The sequence below is a fragment of the Ziziphus jujuba genome, chromosome 11 (genome assembly GCF_031755915.1).
Source record: "Ziziphus jujuba cultivar Dongzao chromosome 11, ASM3175591v1".
Classification (NCBI taxonomy): domain Eukaryota; kingdom Viridiplantae; phylum Streptophyta; class Magnoliopsida; order Rosales; family Rhamnaceae; genus Ziziphus; species Ziziphus jujuba.
Window position 1 is genome coordinate 8441570 of NC_083389.1, and position 21798 is coordinate 8463367.

The 21798-nt window shown below is 30.5% G+C and overlaps 2 protein-coding genes across 3 annotated transcripts; both read right to left on the bottom strand.

Annotated features, from left to right (window-relative positions):
• Window positions 1–10521: 10521 nt before the first annotated feature.
• On the bottom strand, window positions 10522–13043 carry LOC107434941 (protein BUD31 homolog 2). Its single transcript, XM_016046461.4, has 4 exons — window positions 12765–13043; window positions 11930–12030; window positions 11607–11794; window positions 10522–10899 (listed from the first exon to the last, which is right to left on the bottom strand). The coding sequence occupies exons 2-4, from the start codon at window positions 12021–12023 to the stop codon at window positions 10744–10746; spliced, it is 438 nt and encodes a 145-aa protein (XP_015901947.1). The 5' UTR covers window positions 12024–12030; window positions 12765–13043; the 3' UTR covers window positions 10522–10743.
• A 1309-nt stretch (window positions 13044–14352) lies between these two features.
• Window positions 14353–19172, bottom strand: LOC107434954 (serine/threonine-protein kinase KIPK2). Of its 2 annotated transcripts, none has more exons than XM_060812740.1 (3): window positions 18947–19172; window positions 15993–17979; window positions 14353–15459 (listed from the first exon to the last, which is right to left on the bottom strand). In XM_060812740.1, exons 2-3 carry the CDS (start codon window positions 17759–17761, stop codon window positions 14613–14615), a joined length of 2616 nt encoding a protein of 871 aa, XP_060668723.1. In that variant the 5' UTR covers window positions 17762–17979; window positions 18947–19172; the 3' UTR covers window positions 14353–14612. The 2 variants fall into 2 exon arrangements, with proteins under 2 accessions (XP_060668723.1, XP_015901964.3); XM_016046478.4 differs by having other exon boundaries at window positions 15993–17986.
• Between the last annotated feature and the right edge of the window lie 2626 nt (window positions 19173–21798).

The following is a 21798-nucleotide window of genomic DNA, read 5'->3' on the forward strand; positions in this document are numbered from 1 at the left end:
CCTAATCCACGTGGAAGTAATTTTTTTATTCTAAAAATAGGGGAAAATATTTTAATATCAAATATTGAACCTATGGATTTGGGTTAAATGCGAGTGGTTATTGCCAAACTTGGCTTCTATAAGGACATGTATATGTGAAACTAACTCTAACAAAACAAGCGAAGAAAATATACAAAGTTTGATGTACGCTACAAGTATCAAATTGTTTGCTAATGTTTATAAAATAGTTTATTAAAATATTTACTAAATAATGTGTTAGTATCAGAATTTTTTAAAAAATACTCTAAATATATATTGAAAATATTTATTTTATATATAGATGATAAATAAATATAATTTTAATATAAATACATAAATTTTTAAAGAAACAAAAGTTATTCAAAATAAACCAATAAAATAATATTATTTTATTTTATCACATTATGTGATGAAAAATTTTGTGAACTTTTTAATGATTTTAGTATTATTAATTTCTTAAACAACAATGTATATATATATATATATTTTTTTTTTTTTTACATAATATGAATATTTGATGGCGATTAGTGCCCAAATTTTTTTTTGAAGAAAAAAAAAAGTGAGAAAATGCGCAAAACTGTTTTTTTGGTGGGAAAATAAAAGTACGGAGTGCAGATTTAGTTGTGGGAATCGCATCATAAATGCAAATGGTCTAAATGGGAGCAGTAAAAGGTGAGAAAAAAGTGGGTGTCTACACAATATTAGCCGCTCCAACGCAAATTTAGGTAATTTTGTAATTTTCTTTTAATTGCAAAAAGTTGCACAAGATATATTAGCAAAATAATAAAAAAATTAATTTAAAAAAAAAAAAAAGTTGTACAGGATACTGCCCTTCTAGAAACACGCTATATCTGATGGTAAACCATGTTTCGCATTCAAAGAAAGAGTTTTTGAACGGCAACTTCACTTTGCATCAACTTCAAGAATAAAAATAAAAATAAAAAAACTTTACGTCGTTGTCACTGTATCTTCAAAAATTAAACTTAAACTCTATGCAATATATTATTGTAAAAAATATATATATAATTCAATATTAAGCCATTTATTTAACCCCCTCTTTTTCTTTAGTAGTATTATTAAGTTTTTATACATCAAAATTCGGTTAACATGGAAACTTGAATCAGAATCAAGGCTCTCAAACTAACAAGAATGTGCTTAGACAGATTCTTCTAGAAACAATTACGTAATTAAGAGGATGATTAAAGCTCCACTAATAAAAGTTGAGACATTTAATTTTGTATTTATATTAATATTATAATTGGAATATTTTTTTTCAAATTAATTATAATATGGAAATTTGAAAATTAATAATAAATTGGTTTTCTTTTGCTTGTAGCCATTTTTTTTATTATTAAAAGAAATTCTAAGTGGTAATTGAAGTTTGTTTAGTTGATATTTAATTTATAGTAAGCGAAGTTTGTTTAGTTGATATTTAATTTATACTTACACATCAAGATTGGGGAAATTATTGTAAATAATAAAAAAAAAATTGCAAATAAATTTAACTTTATATTTGTTTCTATCTACCATAATTAATTTTGAAATAATTACAATTCAATGATATTTAATTTATGCTTACACACCAAGAACGAGGAAATTATTATAAATGATAAAAAAAAAATTGCAAATGAATTTAACTCTATATTTGTTTCTATCTACCATAATTAATTTTAGATTAATTGCAATTCAATGATATTCAATTTATAATTACACACCAAGAAGGAGTAAATATTGTAAATGATAAAAAAAAAAATTGCAAATGAATTTAACTCTATATTTGTTTCTATCTACCATAATTAATGTTTGATTAATTAAAATTCGATAACCTTTATTTTTGAGCTATTGCAATTTAAGTCTTCTCCACCATATCCTCTCTTTTTGATTTGGTGCACATCATGACATTAATCTAATCGATATGATGCCATACATGGGATTAACATGATATTAATGGTTTGAATTAAGTATTTTAGACCATATAAATTATATTCATTGCTATTAGTATGAAAAAATTGAATGCAAATTAACTAAGGTAGCGGTTAGAGTAAGATCCAATTGGATCAATATGCACCAAATAAAAAATAAATGGCTCAATATACAAAATGGTCTAAATGATCTAAATTGCAAAAAAAATTATAGAATTAGGGGTACAAATGTATAATTAACCCATTGATTTAGTACAGGAATTTCGGTGATGTTGAATCACAATTCATGTAAATTATAACACATATATATGTAGTTCAAGAAAGATAGAACCCATTTGCATTTGAAAACGAATAAGTATCAAATTTTTCTAGAACGATAGAACCCCTTTGCATCTGAAAAGGAATAAGTATCAAATTTCAGTAATATTTGAAGCAAATAGGTTGTAGTATTTATATATACTTGAAAAAATCATCAGTTGTCCTTGAAATGTTTATATTAATTGAGGTTATCTCTTTTGAAATTGCGTGTGCTTTCTCTAAGACCAACTTTTTTTTTTCTTTTTTTTTGGGGATAAATTCTGTAAAACAAACTTATTTGACAGCATTTGTGGTGAAGAAAAGAGAAAAAAAAAGGAAAAAAATTTAGAGGACGACAACCTTGGAATTTTGGATAGCATTTGGTATCTCCCGTGGCCAATACATGTCAATCGCATTCAGCATATAAATCAGCTATCTAAATCTTTGTTGTTGTTTTGGTAAAATACAGGGTGTGCTAATTAATTTGTGAATCTGTGCTTTTGAAATTTAGGTCAACCGACAAGTCAAATTGACAAGAACTTGGAAAATAATAAACTCACAAATTATCAGCTAGTCTAATTGCAGTGAAAATAAGGAAAAATAAAATGCATTTACTATAATCTTTGAGAGAATCTTCTTGACTCGTGTATAGCAAGGCCAATCTTGGATTAAGCAAAAGTTTTAAAATTGCTAAGTCAACTTTTGAAGATTATTATTATTATTATTATTATTATTATTATTTTCTGGCTCTAAGTATTAAGTCAAGAGTTAATATACGGTACCTCATAATGAGTATTTTAATGAAATCAGATTATGTTTGTAAAATTTTTGGTCCATGGTGTTACCTGAACTCGTATGCATCCATATAAGAATAGCACTTATATTTTTAAATGGGAATACAATAGTGGTTTTGATTTAATTTTATATATATCAAATCAAATAATGATCGAGAGAAACTCATTATTAATTTATATGTATCAATATAGAAAATTTGTTCAATGCACGTACGCTGGTCTTATTATTGAGTAGCTATATATTTGTTTCCTAAAAAATCCTCGCCGATTTGGCCGGTTACTGTACATTGTCAAATAGCCAAATAAACTTTGATTACTTAATCTTACATAATAAAATTCTCAAGTAATATAAAACTATAATAACTTTTAAAAGGGTCTCTACATTCCAAAATCCAACGCATTTACATACATATTTGTCCCAAATCCAACTCATATATGTACATATTTGTTTTGTCCAAATGTCACAAACAGACCCAATAAAATAAATGAATCCAATGATTCTTATTACTGGGTTTTAGCTACTTCATCCTTTTTTCTCTTTGTTTTTTTTTTTCCATTATTGAAATTGTGTGCCAAACGAAGAAGTTTGCAACAATCAACAAAAAGCAGGACTCAAAAAGACAAAAATATTTAAATTTTATGTGCTAATTTACATTAATAATTTAATTCCTTATCAACACGACAAGCTTTATGCTGAAACAAAAGCAGGAAATTGCTTAATTGATAAGAGACATCAATTACCTGATTAGCAAATCTTCTTGTACGTTAACGAATAATGATGCTTAGTATGGGCCAGCTCAATTGTATAAATAATCTGGTGTATGCAAATCCAGAGATGGAGAACTCAAAAGCCAAAGCCAACGCATTGCTTTCTTAAATCAGGGGGCTTTGGGTAATTTTAAAACTTCAATTCATGATCTTCTAGAAGAAAATCTCGCTTTAAAGAAGTCTCTTTATTGCCATGGTGCGTTTATCGTGTTGACAACGAGCTGAGATATTCTTACCACAGAACTGAGATATTCCCGATTATACATTCCACCCACCATACGGTCCACCAAGTTCACTTCAATAAAAGGAAATTTACGCTGGCCAATGTCCAAAGGTATTTCGGATTGCAAATACCATTTTATCGTGCACATTTTGAAAAACTCATATTAATAAAACCTTTTTAATAATAAATATTATTATTAATATCAAATTTTAATATAATTTTTTTAAGTAATATATGCTAAAATATATTTAATTAAATTCAATATATAAATAACAAATTTTATTTAATTAAATTATTAAGATGTTAGTGAACAAATTTTCACTTCTTCTGGGAGCACTTTGATTATGTGTATATATACATATATATATATATATATATTTAAAAAAAATGCAATTGATAAATTTTATGATCGATCGTTGCAGGAGACTAAAACAACTAGTGAGTACAACGCCATTTATTGGAGATAGCCTAAGCCTTGTAAGTGAAGGGTGGCTAACGAGAGTTTAGCCGTCGCGCCAGATATTTTTGTAGATATTTTTTGTTTGGTGAAAGATAATGATTGGGCCGCAGGAGTGGATGAAGCTTTATTTGGCAGGAGGTGGGGTCCGTTTTTTGCGTGATTGAACGGACAACGAACAAGGACTTTCGTAGAATTTTTTGCGCAGTGAATGTGAGCGAGAGAGATCCGACGGTTCTTAACGTTTGATAATTTGAGGGGACGGTCTCAAAAACGACTGCTCAGCATTGGTATTTATCTCCTTTATCTAGAGAAGTTGACTAAACCTGCTTTTCAGTTCCTAAGCAACGATTAGATCAGAAACACGTGTTATTTTGTAGCGGCATAGAGTCAAGCTCAGTCTATATAGCTCCCATGTGGAAATTTGTTTTCAAATTTATTGGACAACTCATCGGAACAATGAAAATATTGATAATGATTTAAAAAATATATATATATATATATATAACAAATTCTTAATCAGTAAAGTTCGTTTATTTCTTAATTTAATCACTTAAAAAGACTTGTATAGAGTTATCCATAACTTCGACGATTCGCTTATGCAGCTGAAATTAATTGGACTTGTTGGCGTTGTAGTCTTCAGCTTCCATTTTGTTTGAACCATAAATTATGTATAATTTATCTTCTAAAGTCTCAAATTGACATTGGTTTGAGCACTATAATAAAATACAGTAATGCATAAGTCTTATTATGATCATTTCAACAAAAAAATATATGTGTATATATATTATTATAAAGATGAAAAAAAAAATAGAATATCAAGTCAATTTATTTTAAGGATATAAAAAGTCAATTTATTTTATTTAAAATCTTACAGATCTAAATTTTAGATTTGGTTCTTATTTTTTATTTTAGTTTTAAAGGATTTATTTTTAAGTGTTTGTTTGGACTAGAATTCAAATTTTTTCAATTTTCTACTCATTCAATCAATAGTGACAAGCTCAAACAAAAATTTTGATTTTCTGAGTATGGATTTCAAAACTTGTTGAAATTATATTTTCAAACGATTTCAAAACTTGTTGAAATTATATTTTCAAACAACCTAAACCATTTAATATTCTGTTATATCTGTTACTAATGGAATATTGGTTGATAAAATTGTTGAAGATTAGTGATGCGGAATCTTGCAAATCTAACCACATGCATGTTCATCATTTAGCATTAATCTAATGGTTCGATGTGTCATCTTTGCTCTGGTTTTTTTTTTTTTTTTCTTTTTTAATATATATTGCACTACATCATCCACCACTAGGGACAAAAAAAGAAAAAAAAAGAAAAAAAAAGCGATAAAGTATACTAAATAAACAATGTATCCTCGTGTTTAAAATTATGATTAAGATAGTTAATATTCTTGTTATGTTATTATTAAAATCGTTAAAGTTGGGTTTCAAAGTTAAGTCTATACTTAACTTGTTTCTGTCTATTTGTTTTTGCTCTATAGGACACTCAAAGGTTGTGGTTCTGATTTCCTTCAAACAAACAAAAAAAAAAAATGGTTCTGATTGTTCTGACAAAACATATATATATATATATATATACATACATATGTATATATCAAAATAACATATAAGTGCACATGACACTCATATTACATATAACATTAAACAATTTATGCATCATATTACTGATCATACGAGAGTATCTGATCATACTTTAATTAAAAAGGTTAACTATACAAATTCCTATAATTATTGGTTAATTTCCAATTGAGGTAATTTTTTATGGGGATAAATTTAGCAGTTCTTTGAAAAGTATTATTTGTTATTATTGGTATTACCAATGGAATATACATGTCAAATAACAATTTAAATAAATATCATTCAAGTATTTATTTTTTAAAAATTTAAAATAAAAAATAATAAAATATTTTAATTAAAATATGCAACATAAAATAATGTTGTTACCAATGATAATAAATAGTAATTTTTTATTTTTTTTTATTGGCAGGGATTTTTCTTATGTAGACCATTGATTGACTTTTCCCAGTCACATTCTCTTAGACAAGTCAAAAATTGAGCTGCATCCAATAACATTAATATTTTTATTTTCAAACAAAAATAATAATAAGAGTTAAAAACAAAAATAATTAATTATGATTCCATATTTTGATTTTATAAAATTAGAATACAATTCAAATTGATTAATCGATCATTTTTATTTTAGTATGATCATTTATACTGTATTATAATTTTATAAAATTAAGATATTTTCATTTCAGGCTAACTAATTTTATTTTATTTTAATTTCATAAAATTAAAATATTTTGATTAGATAATTATTTTAAAAATATTAATTAAAACAATTAAAACTATATAATAAGACCACGCAACGCATCTCTTAATAGAAATAAATTATTAATTTTTAGAGTTTTTTATTTTTTATTTATTTATTTTTTTTTTTTTACAGCAATGAACAAAGTTTATCCTGATGTTTGAAATTTTCAAATGAGAGCATTAATTTATTAACCCCAATGAAGGCAATTAATAATGATCTTTGCTATTATTATTTTTTTGCTTAAAAAAATTAATTATCTTCTCCATTAAATTCATGGTGTCCCTGTGATTAATAATTACAGCATTCTGCAATTTTCTGTTATTCTTTAATAAAAAAAAGACGGAGGGAGAGAAAATAGCATAAACTAGGAATGTTGTATTATCTATATTTGTATGGTTCAGTAGAAAAAGGCAAGAGAAAAATAAAAATATAATTCTTTAATATATCCCCCTTTTTAACTTTCTCTTTTCTATTTAACAAAATTATTTTAATGTTTTATACAAGGAAAAATTCATCTGTTATTTTAATTGAGATTCTCCATTCCCCTTGTATGTATAACCTGTGAGCCAGGCGAAGAATAAAAGTGGAAAAAATAATGAAACTTCAAAATTTTGCCTTGGTGGTGGACCACTTTTTTTTTTTTTTTTTTTGGTTAGTATTCATTTGGAGGACCATTTACTTTAATAGAAATTCTTTTTCTTTTTAAATAATAATCTAACATAGATTTGTTGTCACAAATCTGGAAAGTGTTGACTGTTAAACATGCGAGGTTGTTGCGTGCAGGAAAAATACAATGGTAGGATAGAATAGATGCACCATATGGATAGACAAGGCACCTTTACTCAATTGTGCGTGCGGCTCACAAGACATCTAAGTAAGGCATATGGTGCGCCTGTCCCATTAAAAATTTTCTTAAGGAATAGGTGTATTTAAGAACTAATACATTCCAGTTAATAAGCCATAAAATACAGAGAATATTCAATTATATGGCAAAATGCATATTTACCCGTACTTTTCACCCAAAAAATTTAAAAACAAAAATTTAAAAAAAAAAAAAAACAAAGAGCATGTTTAATTATTTCATCAAATTTTACATATCAAATTTTACATACTTATTATAAGTCAATCTGATTTAGTTTGATATAAAAAATAAAATAAAATTGACCCATCTATTCTTTTAATTATAATTTGAAAAAAAAAAATTTCATCATATTAAGGTTTGAATTATAAATTAGAAGTGCATTCTCAATGTTTTACCATTAAATCAAACTTACAAATATATAATCTACTAGTATTGGTGACTTTATTTAATTTTTTTTTTGACAAAATAGCCCGTGAGTTTCTATCTCTACTATTGGTGACTTTTTTTTTTTTTTTTTTTTTGACACAATAGCCAGTGAGTATCTATTTTTTCAAAGAAGGTTTACACATACTTGGAGCACCTATTCAAAGTGGTCAATAATGAAGTGGGTTCTTGCATTCAAAACCAGGTGGAGAAAGAAGACCATACTTTTTCAATTTGTTTGCTGATTGTCAAATATTCTTGAAGAAAGATTGGTCCTCTAACTTGAATCATATTTACAAGAAACTTTGCTGGAAATGGGTATTGGTTAATTTTTGCTCTGATTAAAAGTACTAGGTTTAGGCCCAAAAAAAATCTAAAAAGCAAAGAAAATAAATTCATAATTTACTAAATGAAGTTTTGATGTTTTTCATTCTGAATTGCATATTAAATGTATAAAATTTTGAATACCAATTAATATATATATATATATATATATGTTCTCATTTAACCTATTAATATATAGGGATATTTATACATATATATAAACAGTATAATAATGCTTTTTTTTTTTTTTTAACAATACTAGAGCTATCATTTTTTAACCAAACTTCTTCTGATGCAACATTACAACATAACATTAATATGTCTGAAATAAGTAAGAATTAGTGGAACCAAATGAAAACATATAAATTATTAATGCTTTATTTATTTATTTGCTTTTTAAAGTTATTATTGCATCAGTTAGTATTCAAATTTGGTAAAATAATTTAATGCATGTACTATTGCTTTAAAAACAGCTGATGGCTCTGAGATCATTATTTACAAGCATTCAATAATTATTTTATTTATTGCATTTCTTGTATGTAATTAGGGTTAGATACGTCGTGTCCATGTTTTTAAGGGTAAAATAAAAAAATAAAAAAAACCCACATATAATTAAGATCAAAAATAAGAAATGCATGGACTTATTTCTATTAAATTACCATTGGTCCTAAAAAAAAAATTTTAACTATTAGAGTGTAGATTTATTATGTATAGCAAATTTGTGTCTAACAGATTCAAAATTTCAAGTATGCTTAAATGATAAAATAAGCAATTGAGAAAATAGCATGTTTTCCTTGTTATTTTTGGTCGAGACCAATTATTATTATTTATTTTTTGAAAGATCGAGATCAGTTACTAAACAAAAGTGAAATGCCTTTAGTAAGATCACTTTCGAACCACTCGAATACTTTATTTCTTTCCATTGAGACAAATAAGCACTTTTAATAACAAATGAAAACTCATGTTAGTTTTCATTTTTTTTTTTTTCAAAAAAATATTTTAGTTTTTATATTGAATTTTGACCCAACATCCAATTTTTTAATATAGTTCATAATTTCCTTTAGAATCCTTAAACCTCATCAAACATCTATTTTGAAGGAAAAAAAGGGCAAAAAAAAAAAAAGAAAAAAAAAAGGAATTATTAAGATAAAAAGCTTGTCATTGAAAACTGCCCTTCAACTAGAAAGTAGCAAGGCTGATTCAGGTTAACGAGGAGACACTAGAGAGTCAGAATGAAAACGGGGACTGACATTTCTTTCTAACTTTGAAAGTGTTAAGAGAAAAAAAACTAAAAATAGCATACGGGTAGATAAAAATATAAGGCATAATAATTGGAGTTGAAGTCGTGGAACCCAATCATGCACCATAGTAAAGTACAATTGTGTCACTGTCCACAGTGTGCTGCCGACGTGGGAAGAAAGAGTAAAGGCATGGTTCATTGGTTCTTGACGATAAGCTCTAGATCATATTTATGTGCTTTTAAGCTTTATGCAGTGATGAGGGGACGACTTGCTAGGCAGCCAGAGTTGAACTTACAGTTATAAACCATTAATTAAAGATTGAGCCAAATCAATTATAGAGGAATATGATTATGATGAATCTGACTGCAACTTGGTCCATTAAATTAAAGGATTAACAAATGACGAACTAGGTTACATGGGGCAAAAATCAAACTATTGGGCCAAGCCCAATCGGCTGCCTTTTTTTAATAATGGGTTGCTATTCCCAAGTTCCAAATAAGTTGTTACGTTGAAAATGTTAGGGATACTGGTGATATATGGTAATTCAAAGTATCTTATTAATCAAGTACAAGGCATATTAAACAAATTTTAAAAATGAATGAATAAATATTGCTGTATTTTAGATAAGGATGACAAGATATATGTATATATATATATTTTAATTTTATTCACAATTGAAACGTATATATTTATTGAAAACAATAAAATTTCATGTGGAGGTGAAATTGAGCCTAAATTATTTTGATCTTAAACTCACCTCATTATTTTCATTTTTTTAAAAAATAGTGAAGAAGAAAATATACTAATAGATGCTCTAAAATGTCATGTTTTTCAGGGGGGAAAAATAAATTTTCTTCATATGACAAATAAAATTTTTAAATAAGAATAAATAGGTAAAGTACAATACTTAATATGACTGGGCCCTGGAATTGAAAGAGGCAAAAAAAAAAAAAAAAACCAGTACCAATGAACGAGCTTCAAAATGATGAGAATTCCACAGATTGCCAATGATAATACATGATACCAACAATAAGCAAAGATGTCCAGTCATTTATACACTATGAAAAGGGACAGGTCCAATCAATCTCCACTGGCACAGCCCCTACAACCGCAATGCACACACTCTATAACCTTCTCCTCTCGCAAGTGTTTTGGTACCCGGCAGACGCATGTCGTCGCAAAGTTATGATCCCGAGGCTGCATGCATCTTAAACAGCAGAGACGTTCATAGCCAGGCTGCATAAAAACAAACCATGAGATAGTATAATTAGACAAAACTTCAATTTACAGGAAGAAAGGAGGGTTTAGAGAGACATGTGATAAACAAAAGGGGAGAGCTAAACGAATTTTATCTCAGCAGTTTATGATAATACAGCAAGTCTGATATTTTACCATTTTCACTTGAAGAAGCAAACTGTCATAGAAACATTTCACATAACAACCAGAACCCAATATTGTTCACAAAATTCCTTTTAACATTGTTAATGGCATCGGATGACATGGGAAGAATTAAGGCATGACTACTTATTTAGTCATATGATGCATGCAGTAGGGATCAATAAAATCTAACGATTCCAATAAAAGTTCTTTGTACGGTAGTTAGCGCAATAAAGCTGCATGTTCTAGGATATATGCTCTGCAAGTCCCTTTTATAACAAGACATAACTCTACAGAGAGCAGGTGTAATGCTATGAACGTGTTCCATTTCTAATTATTTGTTCTGCAGAGTACAATTTCTAGCATATTTGTTGTCCTAGCGCTCTTATGTCTCATCTTTTTCATGCATGCCTAAATCGTTTAAACTTAATGAAATATTCTCTCTCTACATGAAATCTGAGGAAGTAAAAATAGATCAAGGTCTCATAGAAACTACAAATGCAAAGAAACCTAAAGGAAAGAATTCTGACACTGCAAATTTCAGACAAGACAGGTTTTAGACTAACCTTCTTCCATTTTGCAATTAAATTGCGATCAGCATAACCTTGGTCCATACAGAACTCGTACAATTCCTTAGATATTTCCTTCCGCCGATGGTAAAGGTCAAAAATATAACGGCTCTTTTGATGTGCAATTTTAAATATAGGCCATAATGCCTCGCATTTTCTCTTACCATCATGAGGATTATTCTCAGCTGCACAAGAAATACATAAAATTCCCCTTAGTATTCATTTTCCCTTAAAAATATTTTAGATGTTTTCAGAGTTCAACCAAATCAAAAAGAAAACCACGTGTTGCAAAATGTGTGCATAACATGGAAGTTACCAACCTTCTCTCATCTTTGCTTGTAGTTCACGGAGAGTTGGCTCAATCAATTCCCAGCCTTCTGGGTATTTGACTCGGTTTGTCTTCACCTTGGGCATTTTCTACCTGCAATCAAGAGTTCAAAATATGTTAACCACAAATATATATATATATATATATATATGTCTACCTGCAATCAAGAGTTCAAAATATGTTAACCACAAATATATATATATATACATATATATATTTATATATCAAAATCACAGTGCCAAATATAACGTTGAAGAGACTGCTTTCAAGCTACAATCGTAGTTAGTTTAAAAATAAAATAAAATAGAATAGTAGTTCACACAATCAAGCTAGTTAGAAAACCTTCCATCTTCTATCAGAAAGAATTGCTTATGCTGGTTAATGGCAATAGCTAAGTTGAATAAGTGTAAACGACAATCAACGAGCTTAGATACTCGACGTACGGTTGCTAATGATTTGACTAGCTTACACAAGTTAATAAAATTTACCCCAAAAAAAAAAAAATGATGAAATTTAAGCAACAACTATGTATATCAGTAGGGCTAGGACTATTATCAGATATCCTGATAATGTATTACGCGGATATTCACGTGCTTTCATAAAAAAGCATGATTTTTGGCTGTTGCATTAAACCAACTACCCAGATCATTTTTCCCAAAATAAACCCTCTGTTTGTTGAGTATTGGGATATGGAGAAGAACCCTAACCAGCGGCTTCGACATTCGCCGGGGAGAAGGGGAAAAAAAAAAAATAGAGAGAGAGAGAGACCAATATCATGCAAAACAGAAAACCCATAAAATTGAAGGGGAAAAAGGAAAAGATCTAACCTCAAAATCGTCTTCTACCTTCTTCTCAGATTTTCTTTTAATTTTCTGGTCGGATATCAACTCCGGCGATTTTCTATTTCGATATCAACTCCGGCGTTTTCTTCAAATCTGTCAACTCTATCAACGTCTGTGATTTCCTCAAGAAAAACTGGATTTCTTTTCTGGAAAAAGGATCGTGTTTTTTATTTTCAGAAATCAGAGAAGCCACCACTTTTTTTTTTTTTTTTTTTTTTTTCTAAGACGATCTAAAACGTAGTTTTAATCCAACGGTCCTGAAAGGATCACGTGTTTATCCGGATATTTTATATCGCTTGAAACAGGGATACTGTTATCCACATATATATATATATATATATATATAGTCACAGAACCGACTTTTCTATGAATTGTATCTGTACCACCAACACAAATAATTAAATAAGAGAAACTAAAGCAAATAATTAAATAAGGGAAACTAAGCTTATGAATTGCAAAACCAAACAGGATTAGGGTTGAAATTTTGAAATATATAGTTCGAAAATACAGATAAACACTATGAATTGCAAAAATTAAATAGGATTAGGGTTGAAACTTTGATCCCAAAATGCAGAAAAGCACAGAGACAGCATAAGCGATATAAGACTTTCTTTTCTAAAGTTTGGTATTGCTTAGATTTTTAAAAAAAATCTATTTTAACTGTGTTGAATGTTGAATAAAAAATCAGCTGTAGGTGTTAATAATAATTGGTTAAGTGTTTTGCTAACTTAAAAATGCTATAAGATATAAAGGTTATCGATAAGTATTTGATAACTTATAAAATTGAATTGCCATAAAATTTACAATTAGTAAAATGGATATGATATATATTATTTATTTTTTTAAATAATAATTTCATATGAAGTTTTGTTAGAATATTTGTTACATTAAAATTGAATTTAAAAAATATTATCAAGAATATATAATAAATTCTCGATAATTATATTAAAGTTTTTATTTGAGTTTATATTCATAATAAAGCTTTCATTTTTATCACTTAAAAATAGAGAATTTTAATTTAAATATGATTTTTTATTAAAAAATAGATGATATTTTTGGCATTCAAATTTATTTATCATGTTTATAAAAATATCAATTTTTTTTTTTAAATTACCATTCTATATGATTCTTAAAAAAAAAAAAAAAACTGTATAAGTATTTAAAATTAAAAAAAAAATATTATTTTATTAAACATACTAATACTCCTAAATTATTCTAGAATAATTCTACAACAATAGATTCTAACCCTTGTAAAAGCAATCACAAACTAGCAGCAATCGTATACTGGCCTTAAGCTTTTCCTTTTTCTGGTTTTTATTTTTTATTTTTTTTTGTTCCTTCTTTTGGGTAATATCCTTTTCCAAGCCTGGGGTCTTTAAATTATCTGCTTGGCAGTCCTCTCAATGCATTTCCCCTTTGATAATATATTTAATTTAGTAATTGCCTTTTTCTTTTTTTCTTTTTTGGCAGAGTACCCTAATTATTTATTAATTATCAATCTTCATATATTTCTTTTATAATATACTCTTAAATCTTTGTAATAAATGTTGTTAATGGTAACAGGAGAGAAAGGTTTCCTTTAGAAAGATATTTATTTATTTCTTTTGTTTTTGGTTTGCTTAAGGCTTCCTAAACCGACGTATGGAATTAAAACCTAAGCTAGCCCTGGCCAAGGTTGAGAAGCTCTGGCATAGCATGTACTACCGCATTTACATTATAAAGCTAGGCATTAGTTACAACAGGGAAGGAGAGGGATTCCCACCAAGCGTCGCCTCCTAATAGCACTTACTGTGGATTGATTTTTTTTTTTTTTTTTTTTTTTTTTTTTACACCCTAAAACAACTCAAACTCCAGGTGCTCTGCAGTCGTTTTACATTCCAAGTACCTACTCTTATTTTCTTGAGGAACCAAGCTTGGAACTTCAAAATCACAAAACTCTGGCACTTCTGGTGGAATAGCACAACGTATTAATGCCCAGTTCAAGCCCTCAAAGAAGGGATGCTGCTTAATCTCAGCAGCTCCTTTCTCTGATCCCAACCTATGTTCAGGCTCCTTGACCAAAAGCCCACTGATGAGATCTCTTGCTTGAAAACTAACGAGTGGGGTGTCTGGAAAATTCAGGGTCTGCACCACCACATTTGCTAAAGTTTCCTCATTATTAACACCTTTAAAAGGCGTTCTACCATATAGAAGCTCGTATAGGAATATTCCAAATGTCCACCAATCAACTGCAGCTCCATGACCCTCTCCTTTTATTATCTCAGGAGCCAGGTACTCATGGGTCCCTACAAAGGAATTGGACCGTGCATCCGTAGGCTCAGCCACAAGCTGTGGCAATGACCTGAACTGGGGTGCAAGGTCATTTTTTAACTTTCTTGTTTTAGAACCAGCTGGTAGAAATCTAGGGCTGAAGCATGGGACCTGACAATATGGTTCGATGCAGAAAGGCTCGGCACAGCTAGATTGTGCACAAGGACCAGACATCCTTGCAGGAACCATTTCAGGTGAAGATGATTGAAGCAGGGTTGGATTAACAGTGCACCTGAGTGACAGATCGAAATCTGTAAGCATGATGTGACCATCCTCCCTGACAAGAATGTTTTCTGGCTTTAGATCCCTATAAATAACTCCGAGCATGTGCAAGTACTCCAAAGCAAGGAGGACTTCAGCAACATAAAACCTACAAGTAAATATGCTCAGAATTAGATTAAGAATGGATTAGTGAAGCATGTACATACCTAAACAAAAACTAATTAATCATGCAAATATCCCTGCCACCCTAATTCTTATCATATACTTAGTTTGATGAATGAAGAATTCACAAAGAAATAAAATTTGGTAATAGTTTCCCCATTAAAATAACATCAAGCCAGTTTTAAGGTGTTTTTAGCAGAATTAAGGAGTTTATTAAGGTAGTAAGAGTGGTGTTTAGAAGCTTTGGTGGTGATGGCATCAAAAGTTTGAGAGTAAAGAAGTAACAGAGCAGCAGCAAAGATGCCGCATGAAGGTGACAGTGGAGGCAGGTCGACCGGATGCATCACGGCAGCAGTGATATACAGAGAGAAGACTGTGAGGGCATGTCACATTTCAACATGGTATGTGTTGAATAGTTTCTTAAACATGTCTTTATCTTTAATGCACTGCTTAATCATGTGTGATGCTCTCAGTGGCACTAGCATCCAAAATAAAACATAAAAATGAATGATATTGTACCTTGCTGCTGGTTCAGAGTAGTTCCTGCCAGGCTGCCTCTGCCTAAGGACATGAAGATCTCCACCAGGACAATACTCCATCACTAGACAAGATAGATTATCAGATGTAAACTGGGCATATAATGTAGGAAGAAAAGGATGATCTAGCATTCTCAGTATTTCTCTTTCAGTTTGAGCCCTTGGCATCTTCTTTCTTCTTGCCAAAAACTCATTGTCCATTACTTTTATGGCAAACAGACAATTTGTACCTATTAACTCCGCAAGATACACAGTACCAATGTCTCCACAACCAAGCTTCTTTAAAAGATTGAAGTGTTTCAGGCTCAGGACACCATCCTGCATTCTAACATGGCGGATAGCTTCCCACCTCACATCCTTTGACATGTGAGGTCTGTTCCCACAACTAGATCCACTCACATTACTCTCATCACTCATACTTGTACTGGTACTATAGTCACCTTGGCTACTTTTTGAGCTTTGGGAAAACTCCCCTTTTTCTCTTGGTTTTGTGTTCTTCTTAGTTTTCACAAGAGCAGCTCCGCTTTTATTATAGTTACCTGGAACAACGCCAGACTTGTTTGCACTAGATTGCACATTAGTTGAACTTACTTCAGCACTAAGACTGCTTGATTGGGGAGTTGAGGAATTTTGATTTGATGTTTTACTTGCATTCTTCAAGGTACAATGGCACCTCTCACAAACCAGCCGACTTGTACAAGGATCCAACTCAGTGTCTACTCCATTATATGTACTAGATGTACATGTAGCAGATCCTGAATCCTGCCTCATTTTCTTCTTAACAAAACTCTTGTTCCTGCTAACTGGTTTCACCATGCGGGCAGTATTTCTGGATAACTTGCTTCCCCTATTCCCACTGACTGAGGTAGATGAAGGTGCTGTATGCAACCTGACTTTCCGCCCTACCTTTGGTGCTGATGCCTTCTTTGTTGAAGCGGGAACATTCTTAACCGATTCTAAAATTTTGCCACCAGAATCAGAACAAGGTGGAGAAGGTTCAGATGTGTGCTTCTCATTTTGAACTGCCTCTGACTTTATTGTTTGAATCTCACCTTCCCTTGATGTGGAAACTCCTTCATCTTTTATTGTTTCAGTCCCTGCAGCATTTTGTGTTGTTGCAACAGGAAACTGAGGAGAAGAACAAAAACTCTGATTCGATAATTTCATCTTGTGGATTTGATGCTGCTCAGGAAACCTCTCAGAATCATTTGATGTGCTTTGTTCTGGCACAAGGGATATTTCAACCATATTTCCCTTACCCTCGTCCAAGGAAGAGCTAGGTTTATTGGCTTCAACTACAACTGCATTGTATAATGTCTTGATTCTTCCAGCTTCAGAGGCTCCTGTGGACCCTGTCAACTTTGATAACCGTTTCATAGCAGCCACTTCCGATGCCTTAGTAAGTGATAGCTCCCTTAATGCTTGCTTCAAGGTCGCTGGCTCAGAGTTTCCAATCCTTGGTGAACGAGGCATACCCATTGTAATTGGCTTCTTTGAGGCATTTCTATTTAATGGGCTAGTGCCTAATTGCCCAAAACACTTGGATGAAGTTTTAATGTTGATCGCCTCAAAAAGCTTATTAATATCATCTTCTAAAGAATCCTTGTACCCCAGTTTGAGCAAAGAAAGCTTCCGTTCTTTGTCACCCGCACTTAATCCTAAATGTGATCTATATACTTCCCTGGAGCATTGACCTGAATTCACCTCTTTTGGTGCTTCAACAATTTCAGAAGTATCTGGAAATGAACCCATTACTAGGGATACTCACTCTAATTAAGTTATCAAACGTGGCACCAGAAGAAGTAAGAAGCTTAGTCCCCCAGTTTATACTATAATGTTTCTAGGGAAGCCTTTCAATTTTTGAAATCCTGAAATTTGAAAAGTAAAACTGAGAAGGGGTTCACTCTGAACTGTGCTTTTGACTTTTCCATCTGTCTTCCGCTCACTTCAAACCATGATAAATCCAAACCCTGACATCTATCACAAAAATACAAAAATCATAATCCAATCACGATTACGAAATAGAAGAACAACAGAAATAATAATGGACTGTAATCCAATCACGATTACGAAGTAGAAGAACAACAGAAATAATAATGGACTCTGGTAGTTTTCATGTCTTAGTACGATGGAAAGTGAACCAAATCACAGGGGCATAAGCCACACAGATGCATTAAAATATCTACAACGAGTGCAGATTGCAGTGAAACAATACAGTATTGAAATGTTTGGCTTACTCATTCTTCCGGACCAAAACACAGCAAACTTATTTTTAAAATGACATACGATTAGAATTTAGAAATATTTGAATTGGGTTCCAGACAAACTTCTACTTCCACAAAAATCTTCAACCAGAAGGAATTTAATTCTTCCAACTTACGGTCGTTAGAGGTTAAATTCAAGATCTGTTTCCTCAAAAATATTCAAGTAAAAAGCAATATAGCCAGAATAAAGAACCAAACTATTATGAGAAATTTTGTATACTTGTTTTTATTAGTATATAAGAAACAATGTCAAGCAAGAGCTAGTGATATCTTTCTAATTGTTTTTAGTTTAAACTAAAAAAGGCAAATGATACAAACTCAAAAGCCGGGTGTTCGAAAAAAAATAATAATAATAATTACAGATTTGCTGCAAATGAGCTTGAAAAGCACGAAGCAGATAAAATTAAAGTATCAAATGGAGACGGAAACTCCAGAAGCAATTCATCAGAAATAAATAAATAATAGGAAGTCTAAAAAGGCTAATATAAAATGCGGCGAAAAATGGAAACTTGAGCTCCATTGCAAAGCTCTAAACATAACTGCAAGATCTCAAAGCTCAAAAATCCCCAAAAAATAAAATAAAATAAAATAAAATAAAATAAAAGACAGGCACTGCACAGGCACACAAATATGCATCATGTTGAAGCAAGCAGATCGGAAAGACAAAAAGTACCTGATATGTAGCGGAGCTAATACGGACCACAGTGAGGCGGTATTAGGCTTTGAAAAGTGGTGGTGAAGGGAATGAATCAGAGATAAGAATGAGGAAAAACCCTAGCTAGCAGCAGGTGGGGCTGGTTGGGGTTTGAGGGAGGGAGATAGGCTTAGATTAGTTTTGGCCTTTGGGGGGTGGGGGGATGCTGGGAAGGTGAGCCAAACCGCTTCTGAATTCTTCACTGTTTTCTCTTTCCATACTGGCACTGATTATTTTGAAGATCAGGGTCCCACAGCCCCCCACCGTATATGCCGTGGGGCCCTCTATATAAAAATATTTTTTTATGTAAAAAGATTTTGTGTTGGTAATTATTATCGGTACGGAGATAAATTTTTATTTCGTGGAAAATTCTTGGAAATTATTATTTTTATGTTTATGAATTTTACCCTAAGTAGTAAATATTTTGTGTCAAAATCGGACAGCAATTAGCCGTTGTTTTTGATGTTTGCTTGGTCGTCCTCCACTTCAACGAACCTAACTAATCTCTTTGATTATTAATTTTTTAAAATTTATTCTGTTTACTAAAATTATATATTGGATATGTATATATAAATGTGCTGTAATGCTCTATTAAAAGAAATTAATGAGATTAATAAATAACTATTGGTGATTGCTTTTAATGTACTGTGTTATTATAAAATTTATAAAAAAAAATAACAACAATAATGTCAACTACATCCCAAAAAAGTACATTACATAAAAAAAATAAAAAATAAAAAATAAATAAATAAAAACTACATCCATGAAAGTTGATTGAATATGGCACGCACGATCTAAACTTCAACACCACATTGACGTGCCATCCAATCCATTTAAACTGATTGATTATCATCCTTGCTTTTATTACAAAAATCTTAAATACTAATTGGAATAAATGACGATTTTTACAAAGCATATCTTTTAAGGGTTTTTTATTTTAATATTTAAAAAAATTATAATTTTTTTTTTCTGTTGAATTTGATTATCCCTTTTCTTTTTCTTTGTTTTTCCATCTCGAAAAATAAATTAATAAATAAATAAATAAATAAAAGGAATAGAATGTCGGAAACATGAATTTAACAAGCCCCTTTGCAGGCTGCTTTCTTTTTCTTTTTTCTTTTTTCTTTTTTTATTTTTTGGTGGACTGCTTTCTTTTCTCCGTCTTTGAAGGCAAGTTATTTCAAAGACATCCTTTTTTTTTTTTTTTTTTTTTTTGGGGGGGGGATGAAATAATTTTAAAGCCACTTTGGGCGGCAGCAAATCATAATAATTAATGAAATTTGTTCACTTTTCTTGATGGTAAAATTACGAAATTCGATGCAATCACATTCCATCATTGACAGGATCATAGCGAAGGCCACCAACTAAAATAATCATGAAATTATATTTAACCATGGAACTAAGTTCTTAACTTTTGCTACCATTATTCATAAAGAAGAAAAAAAAAAAATTGCTACCATTTACAACAGAAAAAAACTGCTATATTATTATTGGTCCCTCTCAGATCCAGCTTTTTAAACAAAGCTTTTGTTCTTATCTGCTTATTATATTTTTTTTATCCATTATTTATTAGAATTAACAAACCATATATATATATATATATAAGCGGTGAATCAAATAATTGTTGAATGGCAATTTAATTTGTCAGAAAGATGCAGGTTTTTGGCGGTGTACTGAATCGCTATGCAGCACAATTTCTCTGACCATATTTGGCTTCTTTCGACTATGGTATGTCCCTCTACGCGTCGTATTCCGATAAATCTCTTCACAAATGAACTTGAAATTTGAAAATGGACTTGTGGGTCGGGGCCTATGTTAATTTGACAGCCTCTGCCTATCTGAGATATTCTAGGTCCTAACACTCCCAATCCACCATAAAGCCAAGTGATACTTTAATTTCTGTGGGACCTGCCTAAGGTCTCTGGTCTTTTCATCCGTGCCCCTTCTTTGTTTTTATTCATTTTGTATCATAATATCATTCATATCCCTTGAATAACCTTTTTTTTTCTTCTCTTATTTTTATTAAATGGGCTGCTTAAATTAGCTAATACAATGTCTTATTAATATTTCTATATAAAGTAAAGATTTTACAATCTCAACAGAATGCCAATCCAATCCAATATAATTGAATTTTTTTTTTCTGATGTCTATATATTCGTAATTCTTTGAAAACTGATGGGAAAAATAAAAAATGGCACATGGCAAGAAAATTTGAAGTGATTTTTCATCCCCCACCTCGAAGAAATTCCCTACCCGGTTTCGTGCCATTATCACAGATTTTAAGTTCATTTTGCTTTTGAAATATAAAATTGAATATCACATTGAGATCCTCTGTAATAAATAATAAATAACATAAAAGATTAGAGAGGCATCTGAGCAGATCTAGGTGTATAAAATAATGATAAAGACATGGAACCATCTTTTTCATAGAGCATCCCAAGTTGATAATAAATCTTTCTTTTCCTGGACAGATATGGTTACTGTTTGTCTTGGTCCGCCTTGGCCCCTCCACCTCCAGTAGGCAATAAATTATGGAATGACATATTTCGAATGCATAAAGCGCCCTAACTTGTTTACCCTGAGTATGGACTTTTATTTAATATAATATAATATTTTTAGCTAAAAAGCAATGCTGCCACCTTTTTTCGTATCCCAGGCAGGATGTATCTTAGATTTTGGGGTTATACAAAATTAATTCTTTATTCGCACCACATTGTAATAAAATTGTTGAATTGCAATAAAGCCTCCCAGATGCAAATGGTTCCTTAAATAATCATCAATATAATATGATATGGAACATAGATATTTATTCCCTGATTATAATTTCTACA

What these genes read in the sequence shown, in the direction of transcription:
- LOC107434941 (XM_016046461.4), bottom strand. Translation starts at nt 12,023, where the DNA reads ATGCCCAAGGTGAAGACAAACCGAGTCAAATACCCAGAAGGCTGGGAA. An exon ending in ACAAGCAAAGATGAGAGAAG is followed by an intron (nt 11,795 to 11,929) that starts GTTGGTAACTTC and finishes TTTCTTGTGCAG; the next exon opens with CTGAGAATAATCCTCATGAT. An exon ending in TAATTGCAAAATGGAAGAAG is followed by an intron (nt 10,900 to 11,606) that starts GTTAGTCTAAAA and finishes GTTTTTATGCAG; the next exon opens with CCTGGCTATGAACGTCTCTG.
- LOC107434954 (XM_060812740.1), bottom strand. Translation starts at nt 17,761, where the DNA reads ATGGGTTCATTTCCAGATACTTCTGAAATTGTTGAAGCACCAAAAGAG. An exon ending in TACTCTGAACCAGCAGCAAG is followed by an intron (nt 15,460 to 15,992) that starts GTACAATATCAT and finishes ATTTACTTGTAG; the next exon opens with GTTTTATGTTGCTGAAGTCC.